Raw genomic sequence first — 16745 nt, forward strand, 5'->3', positions numbered from 1 at the left:
GATTTCAGATTCGTAATCAGCGACACCACAAAACTCTTGGTCGGAGTTTTTTCATATCGGATTCGATCGAATTTGAAATTTTCGTCGGCCATATTCGTACCGCCATCTTGAAAATGTGAAAATCCGACTTCAGATTCGTAATCAGCGATCCCAGAAACATACAATTTGTGCAAAAATGTAACTTGCCCGGAAATGAATTATTCCTTAAATTTCCACGATTTTCTTCAATCAATTTGCTTCTAACGATAACAATTTACGATACGTAGCAATAATTACTACCGCGTAATGAAAACCAATTAGTTGACTATCGGAAATGGCGTAAAAAAAACCGCAAAGAAATTTGTTGAAAACTTTTCGAAATATACAAAAAAAAAATGACTCAAAGTATTAAAAATTCATTAGTTTTAAATTATTTAAATTCGACTTATCGTTATAGTTATCCGATATCGTTTACCTCGCCGATGTGGAAAACTCGGACGCGTGAATGAACGAACGAACGAAGGCTGCGGATGATGATGATGGTGATTAAAATACGTGAGAGAGTGTCGCGTCGCGTCGTCGAAAAAGGCGACGAGTAAAATAAAAGGTGTCAGCTGCTGTGTTACTGTTAGAACCGTGGGAGCCTGAGCCTGAGGGAAAGACTTTCGTCTCCGGTTTTCAGTGACCTGCTGCCGCAGATCCCTTTTCCGAAAGAAGGTTCGTGAGTTTGAAATCAATACTTTTCGACATTTTTTAAAATTTATTCTACAAAACAGTCGCCAGTACGTGACAACCTATCAAATTATCACATTTATCATCGCGTTTTCGTAATCTGCGAAGATCTCGTCAAACGTAGAATAAAAAGTAAATTTTCTCGTTCTATTCATATACAAAATATTTGAATGATGAGCAAAAATTTTGGATATATAGGATGATTTGTTTAAAGTCGGTTTAATATTGTTAATAATATTTTTTTATTTTTGAATAAATAATCGTGGCTTGCAAATAATAATATTATGTAACATGTTTCTGAACCATCACCGATATAACATTTGATAGGAATGAGAACGGTGAGTTTGCTCTGTCGGTAAGGGTAGGAGTACGGCATACCCTTAAACAAGGACAGAATTTGTCCCAATTCGCTTGTAAAATCGGTAGGAAAAGTAAGAAAGAGGCGGATTTTGAGTTAGGACTAAAAGCAATTAAGACTGCACTGGCCGTATATTCTCAACCAAAAGTAAGTCTCGTCGACAATATTGAATACTTTACGATCGGATAATATTCAGACGAAATAAAGACGTCAAAAAAATTAAATTTGAACAATAATAATGCCCAAAAGTTATCAATCAATTGTTTAAACAAAATACTGTACAATAAATTTTTAGGGTATATTTCTTTGTTTTACGTTATATGAAATAAAATCGTTGATTTTTCAGAATACACGCATGAATTTTTAAACACATTTTTCACTGTTTTTGCAAAAAGAAAGGAAAAATCGTGAATTTTGGATACGTTTTCGTAAAAACGTTGTAAATTACAATTAAGAATTTTCCGGGGCATTGAACGAATAGTTTCGTAAATGTACAGTCTTTGCAAATTTTCGAAAACGGAAATTTCCAAATAATGGTAAAAACTCTTTAAAAACTCATCTGTATTCACAAAAATCATTACGAATTCATTTCACACGACAATAAAAAAAAAAATACGTTCCTTAAAAATTTCTTAAACAATGATTTATTTGAACAGTTTACCGATAACTTTTAATCAATATACTTAATGAAATTTAAATTTCTTATCGCCTTATCTCGATTCACCCAAAGTTCGACAGGGTCGATTTTCGCGGTAGAAAATAACTGTTTTTGCAACATTAAACACGATTTCAAATAAATCTCGATTTTACGATACGATATTAATTTGCAATGTTTCGGTTTATCGAATTTCAAAAATAATTAACAGGATAATAACCGAGTCAAATATTAATTACAATGACTATTATTTAAAAAAATAACTAAAATTCAAATCTCTACGGAAAAAAAAAAAATGTCTATATTTCCGATATTTTTACATAAATGTCGATATATTTTCAAATTTTTGTACATCAATTTTTACAAAATCAAATCATAAATACTGTTTCGTAGAAAAAAACAAAAAACAGAAAAAAAATTGAATCTAATAATTACTCCGCGACGAAAAACTGCATATATGTATATCCAAAAACTGAACTTTAATTTTCAACAAATGAAAACTTTCGTGATTTTAGCAGAGTTATATACGTATCAAAAAATTGAAGAACGTAAAAAAATTTTTCATAAACATCTTTCAAATTCAAGTGTATCACGTATAACTTGAGAACAAAAATTACATAAAAAAAAACAAACAAACACCGTCGTTGCATTCACATCCCAGCAAGAATTGAGAATATACAATTTCGCAATATATTTTTATCTTTTCACTGTTTTTTTCTTATTTCTTTTTCGAGAGATGTTCGGAAGAATTACGTACTCGGCAAAGCATCGATCATTACATCCTGCAGCTGATCCCTAAATGCCGTATTATGCGTACATCAAGTACGTACCGTACATATGTATAATAAAATACCGGTAGTAAATAAGCACTTAAACACCGGGTAGTAATAACGCAGGTGCTTATGTAGCATTTGTATGTTAAAGGTAATTTTCGAGACGTAATTCTCTCTCTCTCTCTCTCTCTCTCTCTCTCTCTGTCTTTCCGGACAACAAAACGGACTCTTTGACCGACTTCCCTTTCCGGTCTCGGATATAATCTCGTACACGGACACAAAAATATAACGCACATATACCTGTGTAGGAAAATTTGAGAAGAGAATTTTTTTTCTCAGATTTCTTTTTTTTTTTTCTCAAATATTGTGTAAAAAATTGAAAAATCGTTATTCCATGGTGTATAGGGGCTTGAAACGTTCGTAATTTGACGAAGATTAATTTAAGATTTAATTTTTCACGGGAAAAAAAAAAAAAAGAAAGAGGGGGGGGGGGGTATTTTCAGGAGGCGAAAAGATATTGATTATTTTCGTTCCTGCTGGTCTTTATAATACCGCATATTTTTTTCTTGAAACGTGGTTTTTTTTTTTTGGGGGGGGGGGGGGGATATCCATTTTTTTTCTATTAGAAACTTAGCCTCGAGTACGAAACTTTTCAAATTAACCGAGTGTGATTCTGTCCAAAGGAAGGCAGAAATTTAAAAAATTCCTTTTGGAGTATATTTCCATACTCAAGACCTTCTAGAAAAAAAAATATACGACTTAAATTCCCGACCCCATCGGTTTGGCTTGGTCGGTTCTTTGTCAAATGGCCCATATATATGTATATCCAATTATCATATACGACGTACGCTAATTGAGCAATTTTCATTCATATACTTTCAACGTGTTCGTATCTTTTTTTTTTTGTTTCTATACACGTAATAACAATAACGTGTCACAAGCTTTCCGACCCCTCGGCTAATTTAACGCTGTGCCGGCTACAGACTCGAATCTGACCGCGCTTGTAAATATTTTACAACAATAAGACTGGCAGTTAGACTTTCCTCGTTTTCTGTAGCCTGATATTATACGTAATATTTTTTCTCTTTCTCTCTAATGTATATATATTAGACTCGGTGCAAAAAGACGACAAATTTTTTTTCAATGTCACATGTTTGATGGTTGTAAGAAGAGGAAACAAGATGTTATGTTATAATTTGAGACCTTGATATTCATATTCAGCGCTTCCTGAACGCAATTATCCATTTTTTATTTTAGTTGATTAACGTGAGAGAATAATTTTATGAAATTTCTGAATTTTGTAGCTAAGTAAAGCTGAGCAATGTACATGAATGTCCGATACATATTTTTGTAGGAAATTGAGTGCTCTAGAAAAAAGGTCTGTTATAATATTTTAATAACTAAACTTCTTCGAAAGTTGTTAAAGGTTAAAATTGAATTCATGTAAGAATTCACTTTTCTTTCGAAATTAACAGCGAAAATACTAGACTCGCCACAAACTATTTTGGGTTTATTTATTTATTTATTTATTTTTACTGTAAAGCATTTCAACCGCTAATCGAATCACCTTATTCAATTAATTTTCAACTTGAGCAATTTTATTTTTTGCTAACTTAAAAAAAAAAAGGGGGAGGGAGATCTTAAAGTGAAATTACATATTATTAGTTGTAATAATTACAAAAAAAACTTTGGTTACTCTGGAGAATAAAGTCATGTGAACGAAAATGAATAATCGGTGAGTGAAATCGAAGCGATTCGTTAGCTTCTTTTTTTTCTTTTCACGAGTTTTGTATATCGATTCGTAACAAAGCATCGTTTCCTAAGCTTTAATCTCACCTAATAATTCCATTATTTCCTGTTTTTGTATTTTTCAAAACGATTGCTAAAGAGAAGAACAAAAAAAAAAAAATCTACATTTTGGCCAGCCAAAGTCACGAAATAAAATATGCGTGAAGATTTCGGAAGCATAATTATTCCTTACCTTGATGGAACGGTGATCGATAGGATAGCCTTTCCGAATCCCAGGACTTTCTTCGTAGAAGTCTTGATCGTCCTCCGCGTAATCGTACAAGGAATCGATATCCATGGCTATGCGGGAAAATAAAAACAATCAATTAATTGACCAGCAAAGAATTATATATATATATATAATTTTTCAGTTGACCAAAAAAATTAATAGAAATAGAAAATCGACCCATTATGAAATGTTTGGAAAGGAAAATACGGTTTTTGAGAATTTTAAAAACGACACACTTTTCAAAATATCTCTCAATCGTGATAAATAATTAACAACTTGAGTGAATAATTTGAAAAAATTCAGCGTTCGAAAAGAATGTGGATGAAAATAATATACGGTGAGGGTCAGACTTTGGTTGGGTTCGCATGGAATTCCCCATATGCATAATATCATCGTTTTATTAACCGGTGGAAGTTGCGGAATAATTTTTGCCTCTTCCCTTAGTTAAATTTTCCTCGAATAAGAAGAAAAAAAGAAAAAAAGAAGAAAGCTGGTAATACGCGACGGCAAAGGGAAGCCGTTCGTGCAAGACTTCCGGTCTTTCGTTCTCGACTTCCTCAGATGGTCCAGAAGGTATACAGATGCCATGGATTTTTCAAACTTTTAGAATAAAAATACAAATCTTTCATAATGATCATTGACAAAGTCTAATATTATGATAATTCGATATACGAAACTTGTAAATGAAAAAAATAAATAAACAAAATTCCTTTCGCATTTTCCGAGTCGCCAGTAATTTTGGATATCAAAATTCGTCGTCTCTTCGACGTTTTCCGAGATCTAAGATAATGATTTTCCGAATACTTTTCGTATCGTTTTAAAATTGAAATGATAAAAATGTAATGAATCGTTATTATGCACAAATATAATTGTATTATATTTATTCAAAGATAATTGTATTATACATATTGTTATACTTCGCTCGTGTAAAGAAGTAAATTTGATAATTATACGTTCGAAGCTAACTAAAACTGTAAATATGTACAGATACAATAGTAAAGATAATAAAAATTCCAAGTTTCAATATTCCCTCTTTTTCCAAGAATTCGAAAGAATTCGAAAGAATTCCCCGACGAAACTTGTCTAACCGCACATTTTCCTCGCGCAATGTTCAACCTCATCTGCATTTCATTCCAAAATCTAATCCGGACGATGTCGCAAAGTCGTCGAACAAATGATCATTCTCACGTTCGGCACACAAACAAAAAACAGAAAAGAATAAAACGGTGATAATTGTTATAATTGCAGCTACAACGGCTGCTGAACCACGAGGGTTTTGAAAAACAATTAAAAAAAAAATAAAAATACAACCAAGCTACCGAAAATTTCACCCTCTTATGTACACTGAGAGAAATTTTCAGTTCCGGTTACCGCTCAGTCCTCAACTATTTTCACTTTTTACCATAATGGAAAAATATAGTTCTAGGTAGAAAATAAAAATCAGTTTTCTAACCGTTACCGGAAAGTCTGGTATCCGTTAATATTCTTTCTCACTACGATCGCTGTTGCTATATTTTCTTGCAACTGTTGCGAAAATTTAACGCTCGTGCAACGATAAATTGACGTCAAAGCCTTGTTTAACTTAAAAAAAAGTAGAGTAAACCTCACAAACTGATTTTGCGTCGCAGTAACCAAAAAAGGATCGATAATAGCGCAAAATGTTTAGGCGTACCTCGTTTTTCGTAATCCCAACAATATTCAAACAGTTTTTTTAACGATACATGTTTTATTAAATTTTTCTACTCACTGCAACAAATGAAATTTTTCTCATTGTACGATACAAAGACGTACGCAACAAAAGTCAGTCTCTCTCTCTCTCTTTCTTGCTAATTCACTCTTTCTTGCGTGTGTATATACCTACCTATATTTGCGCACAACAAGGACAACAAATTCAAGTGTACACGTTTCGAGAATAAAATATCAAGTTACCCCGCAGGACGCCCCTCGAAATCGAGGCGTGTTCCGTTCCCTTCACCCCCCCCCCCCCCTCCCCCCTTTTCCCCCTTGCCCCCCCTTTTTTCTCATCGTCCCTTTTTTCCCCACCACCCCGCAGTCAGTCAGCCCTTGAGATCCTTTTTTCATCCCACGCGCTTCTCCACTTTCCTTCCTACCACCTTCCATCCTTCCATCCCGCCTGCAACTCGACCGGCGAACGGGCGTATTACAGTATATGTATATATATATTACATGAACTACTCCAGGCAAAATCGACGAGGGTTTAATTTTTTATGTAATCCTTTCAACTGTAAGAAGGCACTCGGGATTTGTTGTTGATAATCTTTCGCGTCGAAATTTGTTCGAATCGAAAAGATTTTTTTATTTTTTTTTTTGTCATTCCTCGAGATGAAAGAAATTTTAAATAGATAATCAGTTTTCAAAAATTTGGAAAAAATTCGTTAACAATCCTGCGATATCTGTGGAAATGTTTGAGTAGCAGACTAAAAAAAAAAGACTATCAGTGCTTCAGACTTTTTACAAATTTTTTTTTAATCCTCAAAGAGCTCATAAATGAAAATTAAAAGAAAAAAAAAAAAAAAAAATTTTATGCATCCGATATCCGACACTGGATTTTTGGAAATTTGTTTTTCGCATTTATAAATTAAGCGAAAACTAAAAATATACTAATAAATAAAAATAACTAAAATCTGAAAAACATGCTTCTTACAGTTGGGAACGGTATGAAAGAAAAAAAAAAAAAAAAATACCGCGGACCAAATTTAAGAGGCCGAGGGTCAGACCCTGTTCGATTTGGCGTGGAATGCCCCGTATGCATATATATGCCGCCTCCTCTTAGCTCGGAGCGAAGAACGAACGACGACAGATGGTGGATGACGATCAGAATGATAATGATGATATTCAGAGTACAGCATCCAGCCTCTCTCTCTCTCTCTCTCTTTCTCTCTCGCTCTCTCTCTCTCTATTTCTTTCTTTCCATTTTCCCAAAGATTGTAATGAATCTTTTGACACGTTTTTTTCTCACAATTATCTGTAGAAAAATTTCATCACAGGTACGGAATGTGAAATTTTTCAAAACTTGGAATAATTCGACGCAAACAATCTCTATCGTTTAGGTATAATAAAATTGAACCGACTATTAATTACGGGTAAATAGTTTTTTACATTTTCGTTTGTCAATTTTTTTTTTTTTTTTTTTTTTTTTTTTCATACGTTCCTTCAACGTTACATATAAATAAATATGAACTACCTGTACACAGACTTTTTTGTCCGTCGCATAGTTTTTGCCAATCTCAAAATTAATTTCAAATCCACCATATCGCTTTCGTAATATTAAATCGGATCGTCAAAGTGGTGAAAAAAAAAAAATCTTCAACGTGTCATATCGAGATGCACTTTTTCAGTGGGAGAGAAAACAAGATGAAAGAAAAAAAAAAGGTATAAGAAAAAAAAAATTGTACGCGCGATGTAATAACGAGATAGCTGCAAATGCATTTGATTCAAACGAAATAACAAATTAATGAAAACTTGCAGTCAAATAAAATTCTGCCGATGTGAAATTTAAACATCATCATCATCATCATCATCATCATCATCATCATCATACCGCATTTTTCCTCCGTTTCGATATCGTACGTACGTACGAATAATCTTACGATTTATACCATATTTGTATATTTGTCAAATTGATTGCATAATTTCTTTGTTTCTTGTAAAATCGAATCAATCAATCAATCGATCATTGATATAATTGTATTAAATGCATAACGATGAATAAACCGCGTTCTCGTTTCGCCATATGAGATGAATAAAAAGAGAAAAGAAATAAAAAGGAAGAAAGAAAAAGGATAAAAAAAAAAAACTCCCGTACACCCACACATCAGGTATTCACACGTACGCGTAAATTCCAAACTTCGTTTCTCGGTCGTTTAATTAATGTGCCGTAACGCAACATTCGCGAAACGGCAAACATTCAATCAGCAAAGTGACGCGTTCTCGCATCGTTATACGTACGCACGCAGGGTGTAAAGTCCTCGGTGTTCTAAGTACGGATTGTAGGTTGTCCCCCTGATTACCTCTGACACAACAACGTGTCGTAACGATCAAACTGCAGTTACGACGACAATGTGTCTGCCCAAGCAGTCTGCAGCTTATGGAAAACCGACGTGATTAACCCTTTTAGTCATAGCGTTAAGTATTCTTGCCAACTATTTTATATTATACATCCAATTTTTTTTTTTTTTTTTTTTGTTCAACATATTTCTTTGCGATTTTTTGATATTTCCAATAGCATACCAGTATAGGTTTTCAATGTCGAGAGTAATTATCGCGATATAGTGTAAATTGTTGTTGTCGGAAACGAATTGATCGAAGGGAAATCGTGAAAATTTAAGGAATAATCCATTCCCGAGAAACTCTACGCAAATACATGTTTTACGTTTAATAATAAGTGTTTCAAGTCACCGATTACGAATCTCAAGTCGAATTTTCACAAATTCAATTTGGCGGATCGGATATGGCGGAGAAAAATTTCAAACTCGATCGAATCCGGAGAAAAAAACTTTGCCCAGGGATTTTTGTAGTCGCTGATTACGAATTTGAAATCAGATATTGAAAATTCAACACGGCGAGTCAAATCAAAAATCCGAAAACCCCTGAATACAGTTTTTTTAACCGGATTCGATCGAATTAAAAATTTTCAACCGTCACCTTGAATTTTTTCAATCCGACTTCATATCCACAATCAGCGAACCCGGAAACCATGGATTACTCTCCAGTTACAGAAGTTAACTCGGCACAAGGGTTGCAATGAAAAATTTTTTTTTTAACCATGCCCGCATAAAATGGAACCGAAAAAAATCAATCTCGTGCGGAAAAAAAAAAAAGAAAAATCATTTCGTACAAAAATTTATGACGATTGATCAATTTTTACACGTTTCCTCTCGAATTTCGTCATTCGATATTGACGTAAGAATTTACATTCCGTCTCTTTGTCTTTCAGCTGTACCGTGTATGCGATATACATATAGTTTTGTATGAAAAGTGCGCAAAGCGGGGAAAATCCTCAACGCGATAGTCTTTAAATAGAAAGCACATGCGGCCGTGACATTTAGGAGAGGGATGAAAGGGTTCTCAATGGCACGTTGCACGTTACATTGTTCGACGGAGAAGGGTTGCAAGGTGTTGCAGTTCGTTTGTACATTTCTAAAAATTCCAACCCAACCCCTTTTATTGTTTACCGAGCACCCGACTCGGTGATGATGAAATGTAGTCTGCGTCTACCTGTTCACCTGTGCAGCATTAGCAGAAGCGTGCAATTTCAAAAGAACCTCAACGACCCTCGAATTCGATTTATCGACGAGGTTGAAGTTGGTTAACGTTTTGCTTTAACGATGGATGTTTAGCAAAAAAAAAAAAAAAAAAAATCGTTACTTCGATCCTTGGAAGTCTAGTCTGTGAAAATGATAAGATGTTGATATTTCGATGAGCCAATTCCTCGGTAATCTTCTTCTGAAATTGTGAAACAACGTTTTTTGTTGTTTTTTTTTTTTTACGTCACGTTTCGTTCTCTGTTAACTTTACTAACCAACTTCAAAACCGTGCCGACTTCAATCAACTCTCGAAGAACGTCGATTTTCTTCTCAGGTTATAAAAACCGACCGTCAGGTACCTGAGTGAATGTTATCTAGTTTGGTGTAAGTTTGTAAACGAAACTGGCGTAAATACAACAACCGATTTCCTATCCGAGAACCCATCTCTGCTCTGTAAAAATGGAAAAGAAAGAAGGGAGGGGGTGGGAGAAAAAAAAAAAAAAAAAAAGAAACCTTTCGACAAGAACGAAATGAGTCACATTTTTATTGTCCCGCATTCCTAAATTCCTAAGATATTTTCAATGATGATTTTTACCACTCAAGCGGAAAAGCAGGCAACAACGAATTTACATGTGTGGTATTTTTTTAATTTCTCAACGCGCGTGGTGAAAATTTCAAAGAAATTCTCTCCGATAATATACAACGATATTATGAATACGATTTTGTGTCTCTGAATACAGTCGAGTTTGCAGGCATTTGATATATTATTTTTTATCTCTACTTCGTTTTTCTTATCCTTCGACGAACAAATTCTCAAGATATTTAGTCAAACGTTTCATTTCGAAACGAAGGGAAATAAATTATAGTAATAGAAAAAGACTTCCACGTCCGTGTGAAAAAATAAACAATAATTAACAAATATAAACGACAAGGCTATTCGTTGCTGCTGCTGCCGCTGCAATCAGAGTTTAAAGAGCGCATGATTCAAAAATTTTTCCTGTTGTTTCTGTGGAACACGTTCTATTCCGCAGCTTCGTAGAAACGCAATGACGACAAAGTTTAGAAACGATGACTAAGGGTGTAAACAGATATATCACGCGCACACACACACACACACACACACACACACATATATATTCAATGTAACAACAGCGTGTAATTTCAACGAATTCGCAGCTAAGCGGGTTTAATTTTATACAATAATACCACAGTCATCTTGTATATTATTGTCTCGGTACCTATAAAATAAAAAAAAAAAATAAATAAAAAAGAAACAAATCATAAGAATCCCAAAGTTCATTGTTTTATCCTTAGCTGAATAATTTTAACACGATAAGGAATCGAGGAAATGGTGAAAACGGTGTATGGAAAAAAAAAAAAAAGAAAGAAAGAAAAGTAAAACCGAGAAACAAATATATATATATGTATGTATAGGATATTATCGAACTGTGACAGGAAAAATATTGCACAATCTGTGTATGTTATACGGAATATTATCGGACAATGAGACTGAAAATAATCCGATATGAATAACACACAGAGTGGTTGTTCAGCGATGTATAACGTTTTATCCATAAATAGCATTGATCGTACAACATTAAACGTTGAATGGTATATAATACAGTTGTTGTTATAAAAGCGATGAGGATGTTTTAAAAAAAAAATCTATCGGTATTACAGTTATATGTATAATATATCGTACAACAAGAGAATTGAATTCGCAATCACAGCTTTGTGATATATATATGTGCTCGAACACGGTATAACTTATAACGACGTGACACAACAACGACGAGAGATAATAGTCAGAATCGAACGAGATAGATCGATTCAACGATATCGTTATTAAGCTGATGAATTATTACAAGATATCGTATAAGATAAATTATTAGCCTTGTACAAGCGACTTGGTATACCTACGCATAATGATTATAATAATAACAACAACAACACTAATACAACACGCCGATATACCGGAAAAATCTCTTGAAACTTGAAAATCAACCGCGCATGCGCCAAATAATTCAATCTCACTGGTCGGTGAAATATTCCCGCGGCCATATTCTTGTCCGCGACGCAGGCGGGCCAACCTACGCAAAATGTGTACGTTTGAATTTTCAAAGAGCGTGAGCGTTAAATTCCGACCGTTCTTTGAAGAATCGACTTTCCGACCCGACAACAAATGCTTCCCAAACCTTTCCGAGTCGCTGCCTCGATTATTTGAGATCCTAACCTCGAAAATTCGCATCAACTGCATCGCCGGCAGAAACAGTTCGACAGCTGAAAACTCGCGCATGCGCGGTTGATTTTCAATTTTCAAGAGATTCTCCCGGTATGTAATAATATCTGCAACGATTTTCGCTCGTGACTTTTAATGACGAATCGATATTCCGAACGACACGTGAATAATTAATACTACATGTATTATGAGACCACCTTTTCACAGATTTTTTTTTTTTTTTTTGATTAAAAAATATTATTCTATAACATATCAGCCGAGTGTCGATTGTTTCTCCAGTAGCGAAATGATGAGTGCGCTATTTTGCGTGTGTGTGTGTAAATTTTCTGTGGACACCTGTTTGCGATTTACCGATCGAATTTTATATTTTACGTTTGCGATTAATATAACCTAATCGTATAATACAGAAACACAATATTCAACTTCGATTTCATATCTTTCTCTGCCGACTTTACCACTGACACGTTGCGGCAAATCTTTATCTTATCTTTACAATCTGTTGATGTGCTTTTATACACATGTACGTATACAAAAAATTTTCCTGAACTTGAACTCGACGCATAACATATATATATATATATATATATATATATATATATATGTATATATATATATATATATATATATATATATATATATATATATATATAATGTATATATACCATCTATACGCCATTCGTATATTTGTAAACATATATACCAATCGGATTAAACATTGCATTTTTTGTAAAATAATGTATCAATATATCAAGTAATAAGTGCCATGATAAAAAAAAAAAAAAAATCCCTACAAAGAAAAATTCATTGGCAGATCTACTAAAAAAATTTGTTTTTTTTCAAACGCGCATCAAAATTTCGGCAGAGTATCAACAATATTGATATTTAGATGTGCCTATTTTATTTTTTCCATTTTCCATTTGAGTAATATGTAAGAAAAAAAAAAAAAAACGTAAAATTTTAGAATTCTTTATTTCTCGTAAACGGCTTGACTTACAAACTATCTAAACACGGATTCTTGTAGGAAACTTCACGCACTACAAAAAAAGTGCCAAGCTAAAATTTTCCTAACTCTAACCGATTAAGAGATATTCGAGATGACTCGATGTTTACAGACGAATATCTTTTCAAATAAGCCGTCGAGGATTTTTAGCAGGGTGAAAAAATGAAAACAAAACGGAAACATCAAAGAGAATAGTTCTGCGTGATTTTCAAACGGAAGTAATCATAATGAGAAGAATAAGAATAAACGTAGAATGAATAAAAGACGTATAGTGTGTCTGTCGCGACGATGAAAATCGCTTACTCGCAATTTCATTCGAAAACGTGCTCGTACATTGTACGCGAAAACATATCACGCAATTTGCAAGTCAAAATATCGACGGGAATAACACACGAGTGAAAGTAAAGGAAAAAAAAAAAAACAAAATCAAAGAAACAGAGCACAACCGACCAAGATTTTGAAATGTAAAAATTTTGAAAACACGACAAGAACAAAAACACTCGATAAAAATAAAAGACAAGGACGTCGCTGGTCTTTAAAAAGTGCAAATCGAATACATAACGAAATCGAGAGTTTATGAGATTTTGTTGCGTCGGAATTCGGCAGAAAAGCAAAAGAGAACGCAAAAAAAAAAAAAAAAAAAAAAACAGCAACTTATTTTTACTATTTATCAAACCCTGCGAATATCAATGATGTGAAAACGCCACGCCGAATACAATTATCGTAACGAAAAACTTGTTCAACATCGTTGTTCTTGTCGTACAATTGCGCTGATCGTTGATAACGGTGAAAAAGAGTGAAATTTTGCTCCGTCGGTAAAGTCCGACTTAAAGTATCCCCTTAAAGAGTGATCGCGGAGTATAAATTCGATATTTTAGATTCCAAATCACGGTACTGCCGTAACCAAGGTTCGTACGCTTTTTGGAACCCGAAATTCCCTGACCATTCCAGGTGTTCCAGCCTGAAGTTGGGTTTTTTTTCATTAACCTTCCAAGAGATATGCCGCTGATTAATGACAATTTTTTTCCACATTAATACATATTACCTAGTAATTAATTTACTGTCCGACTACTAATTTACAAAAAAACAGCCAACGATTTTCAGTAAAAAAAAAAAAAACGAAAGGAGGTTTGATATCAAGTAACGTACATACAAGAACGAGTTTATTTCTTAAAAAAAAATTAAAATTCCAGTCTTATTTTCGAAATTCCCCGACATTTACCTGCTGTAAGAAACTCCCCGAGTTTTCCCGGTTTTCCAGGTTATCCCTGTGCGTACGAACCCTGCGTAACGCACGAGTGATATCGAATTATTTTTTGAGCTTGCAGGCCTGCGGCAAACCCGCAGGGCCGTTGAAATATACTGTATATGTTTAAAAAGTGGCCTTATTGTTTTAGGGAGGAAGGGAGAGACGACGCCTTTTAAAAAGACGGGGAAATTTAATATCTCTTTAAAGAAGAGAAGCGGGCTCTCCTCCTCCTTCTTCTCCTCCTTCTTCTTCTTCTTCTTCTTCTTCATCGTCTCATTTACTTGCCGATATGCGGGTTCACGTCGAGGAGAAACGAGCCGCTTATACTTGTCGCAGACCCAACTCTGCCTTACATCCCGGAGGCAAGTGAAAAAATGTTTATGTGTACACAGAGTGTATATACGCGTAGGTTTCAAGCCGTTACACGTACGCACAAACGAGCGTGTAAAACCTTCCGAGAAACCTTTCTTCTTTCTCTTCTCGAGAATTGTGTTTAACGTCAATTAGTTCTGTATAATCGCGATAATTACATCGGCCAATTAGCGGGGAAATAATCGAAAATCAATAGTATCTGTTAATGTTGAGTTTAACATGATTTTTTTCTAAGAACTTACAAGAAAATAAATAAATAAAATACAGGACTTGTATATTTAAGGACAGAAGGATCTGTACATTGATTGTTGTTTAACAAACTTAGTAAATACAGTCTTATTTTGTTTTAGTAGTTGGAAAAATTCTTTCTATTACAACAACAAAATTCACCGAAACACCGTATTGCTTGATTTTACCTTCTTTCGTTTCACTTTCTTTCAACGGTCAATTGAATGTTGATATTTGTTTAGATTAATATCGATATCAAGTACGCAGTTTTGGAGGAGGAAAATTAAATATTTAACGATCAGGGTGGCCACTCAATTCCGCTCACGGAATTCCCTGACATTTCCCGGTTTTCCCTGACTAAAATCATTATTTTTCCCTAACATTTTGATGCACAATTTGTGCAGAAATCACTAAAAACTATAGTAACCTAGGTAAAGTATGGCCAAATATATTAAAGTTATAAAAGTTTTTAAAAGTTGTTCATTCCGTTCATTATGATTTTTGAAAGTTGACAAAAAATGAAAATTTCCATTTGCTTGGTCTTGTTAAGTATATATTTAAGAAGGGGCTCCAAGAAGCGAAATATTTTTAGAGCTATTATTCGAACATTTATGCTGTTTGCAATGAAAATCGAGGTTCGAAGAATTATGACTAATTAACGAATGTGTAACTTTTTGAAAAATAAACATAAAAATTTTTTTCCAACGGGACATTTTTCTTTTAAGCGTTAAGAATACGCTACAATTTATCCAAATTTTTAAATTGATATTTAATACAGCAAAAGCAACTATTTTATGCGGTGTACTGTCTAGACGCGGCGCGTCTATGCCGTAACAGTTGCGCAGAGCCCTATGTTCAGCGTTAAATTAAAATTACTAATACTGAAGTTAGAATTCCGGGTGCTTGTACTTTTTTATTGGAAATTTCTTCCTCTTTAAGAATCTTTTTAAAATTTTCGCTAGCGCTTTTACTTTTTGAGTTATTGCCAAAAACCTGAGGCTTCGTTTTTTCTAGACTATTAGGCGTCGGTGAACTTGCGTCTCCACACGCAGTGACGGCCATAGATAAATCAAACCGATGTCTGCTCGTACTACTGAATTCCTGTGACAATCAACAACTAAGCTTATAATCGTCAATAAGAAGAGAAGAAAAATTGTGACGATGCGTTGATAGCATCTCAATTTTATGGACAAAGCTTTTGAAATCCGTGAGTTCTATAAAAAGTCCCTGACCAACCAAAAAATTCCCTGACATTTCCCTGACTATTCCCTGACATACAAAATTCCCTGACATTTCCCGGTTTTCCCGGTTTTCCAGACGGGTGGCCACCCTGACGATACCAATGTGATAAAGAATATTAACGGAAAAAAAAAAAAAAAAAGAAATCAAAAGTATCCAATTGACGTAACGAAATATTGAAACTAAAATCATTGTTCTGAATATTTGGAACCGCTTTCAAGGACTTTAATTTTCAAAACCCGAACACAATTTGCTTATTAAAAATAGATTACTCAAATTTGAGACGATATTTCAGTTGCGGAATAATGATTTTTCCTAAAAATGAATCTTTACGTTAACGTTGCGAACATCAATCTCTTGTAAAATTTGTACCCAATAACCGTTCGAATGAAATGAGTCCTCGCGTGAACGCCGAAATCGAACGAATTTACCAAATTTTTTTTCAACGACTTGAAACGAAGAATCTTACTTGATTATTATTATTTTTTTTTTCGTGAAATTTTAGCAAGAAAATTATCGTAACTTGGACGATTTTGAAAATATCTTCATCAATTTCAATCTCAAAGTTCTGAAACGATTTGACAAACAGTAAACGCACTGTAAAGAAAGTTTTCACCATATAATTTAATTTGAACAA

At 34.0% G+C, this 16745-nt stretch overlaps 1 protein-coding gene across 1 annotated transcript in view; it reads right to left on the minus strand.

The window, feature by feature from the left end:
- Nucleotides 1-16745, minus strand: part of pnt (ETS transcription factor pointed) — a 147008-nt gene that overhangs the window by 127583 nt on the left and 2680 nt on the right. Inside the window, exon 2 of the mRNA XM_046621928.2 lies at nucleotides 4479-4585. Within this exon, the coding sequence (XP_046477884.1) occupies nucleotides 4479-4583 (105 nt within the window). The 5' untranslated portion in view covers nucleotides 4584-4585. The remainder of the gene's footprint in view (nucleotides 1-4478; nucleotides 4586-16745) is intronic.

The sequence above is a fragment of the Neodiprion pinetum genome, chromosome 4 (assembly GCF_021155775.2).
Source record: "Neodiprion pinetum isolate iyNeoPine1 chromosome 4, iyNeoPine1.2, whole genome shotgun sequence".
NCBI classification, from domain to species: Eukaryota; Metazoa; Arthropoda; class Insecta; order Hymenoptera; family Diprionidae; genus Neodiprion; species Neodiprion pinetum.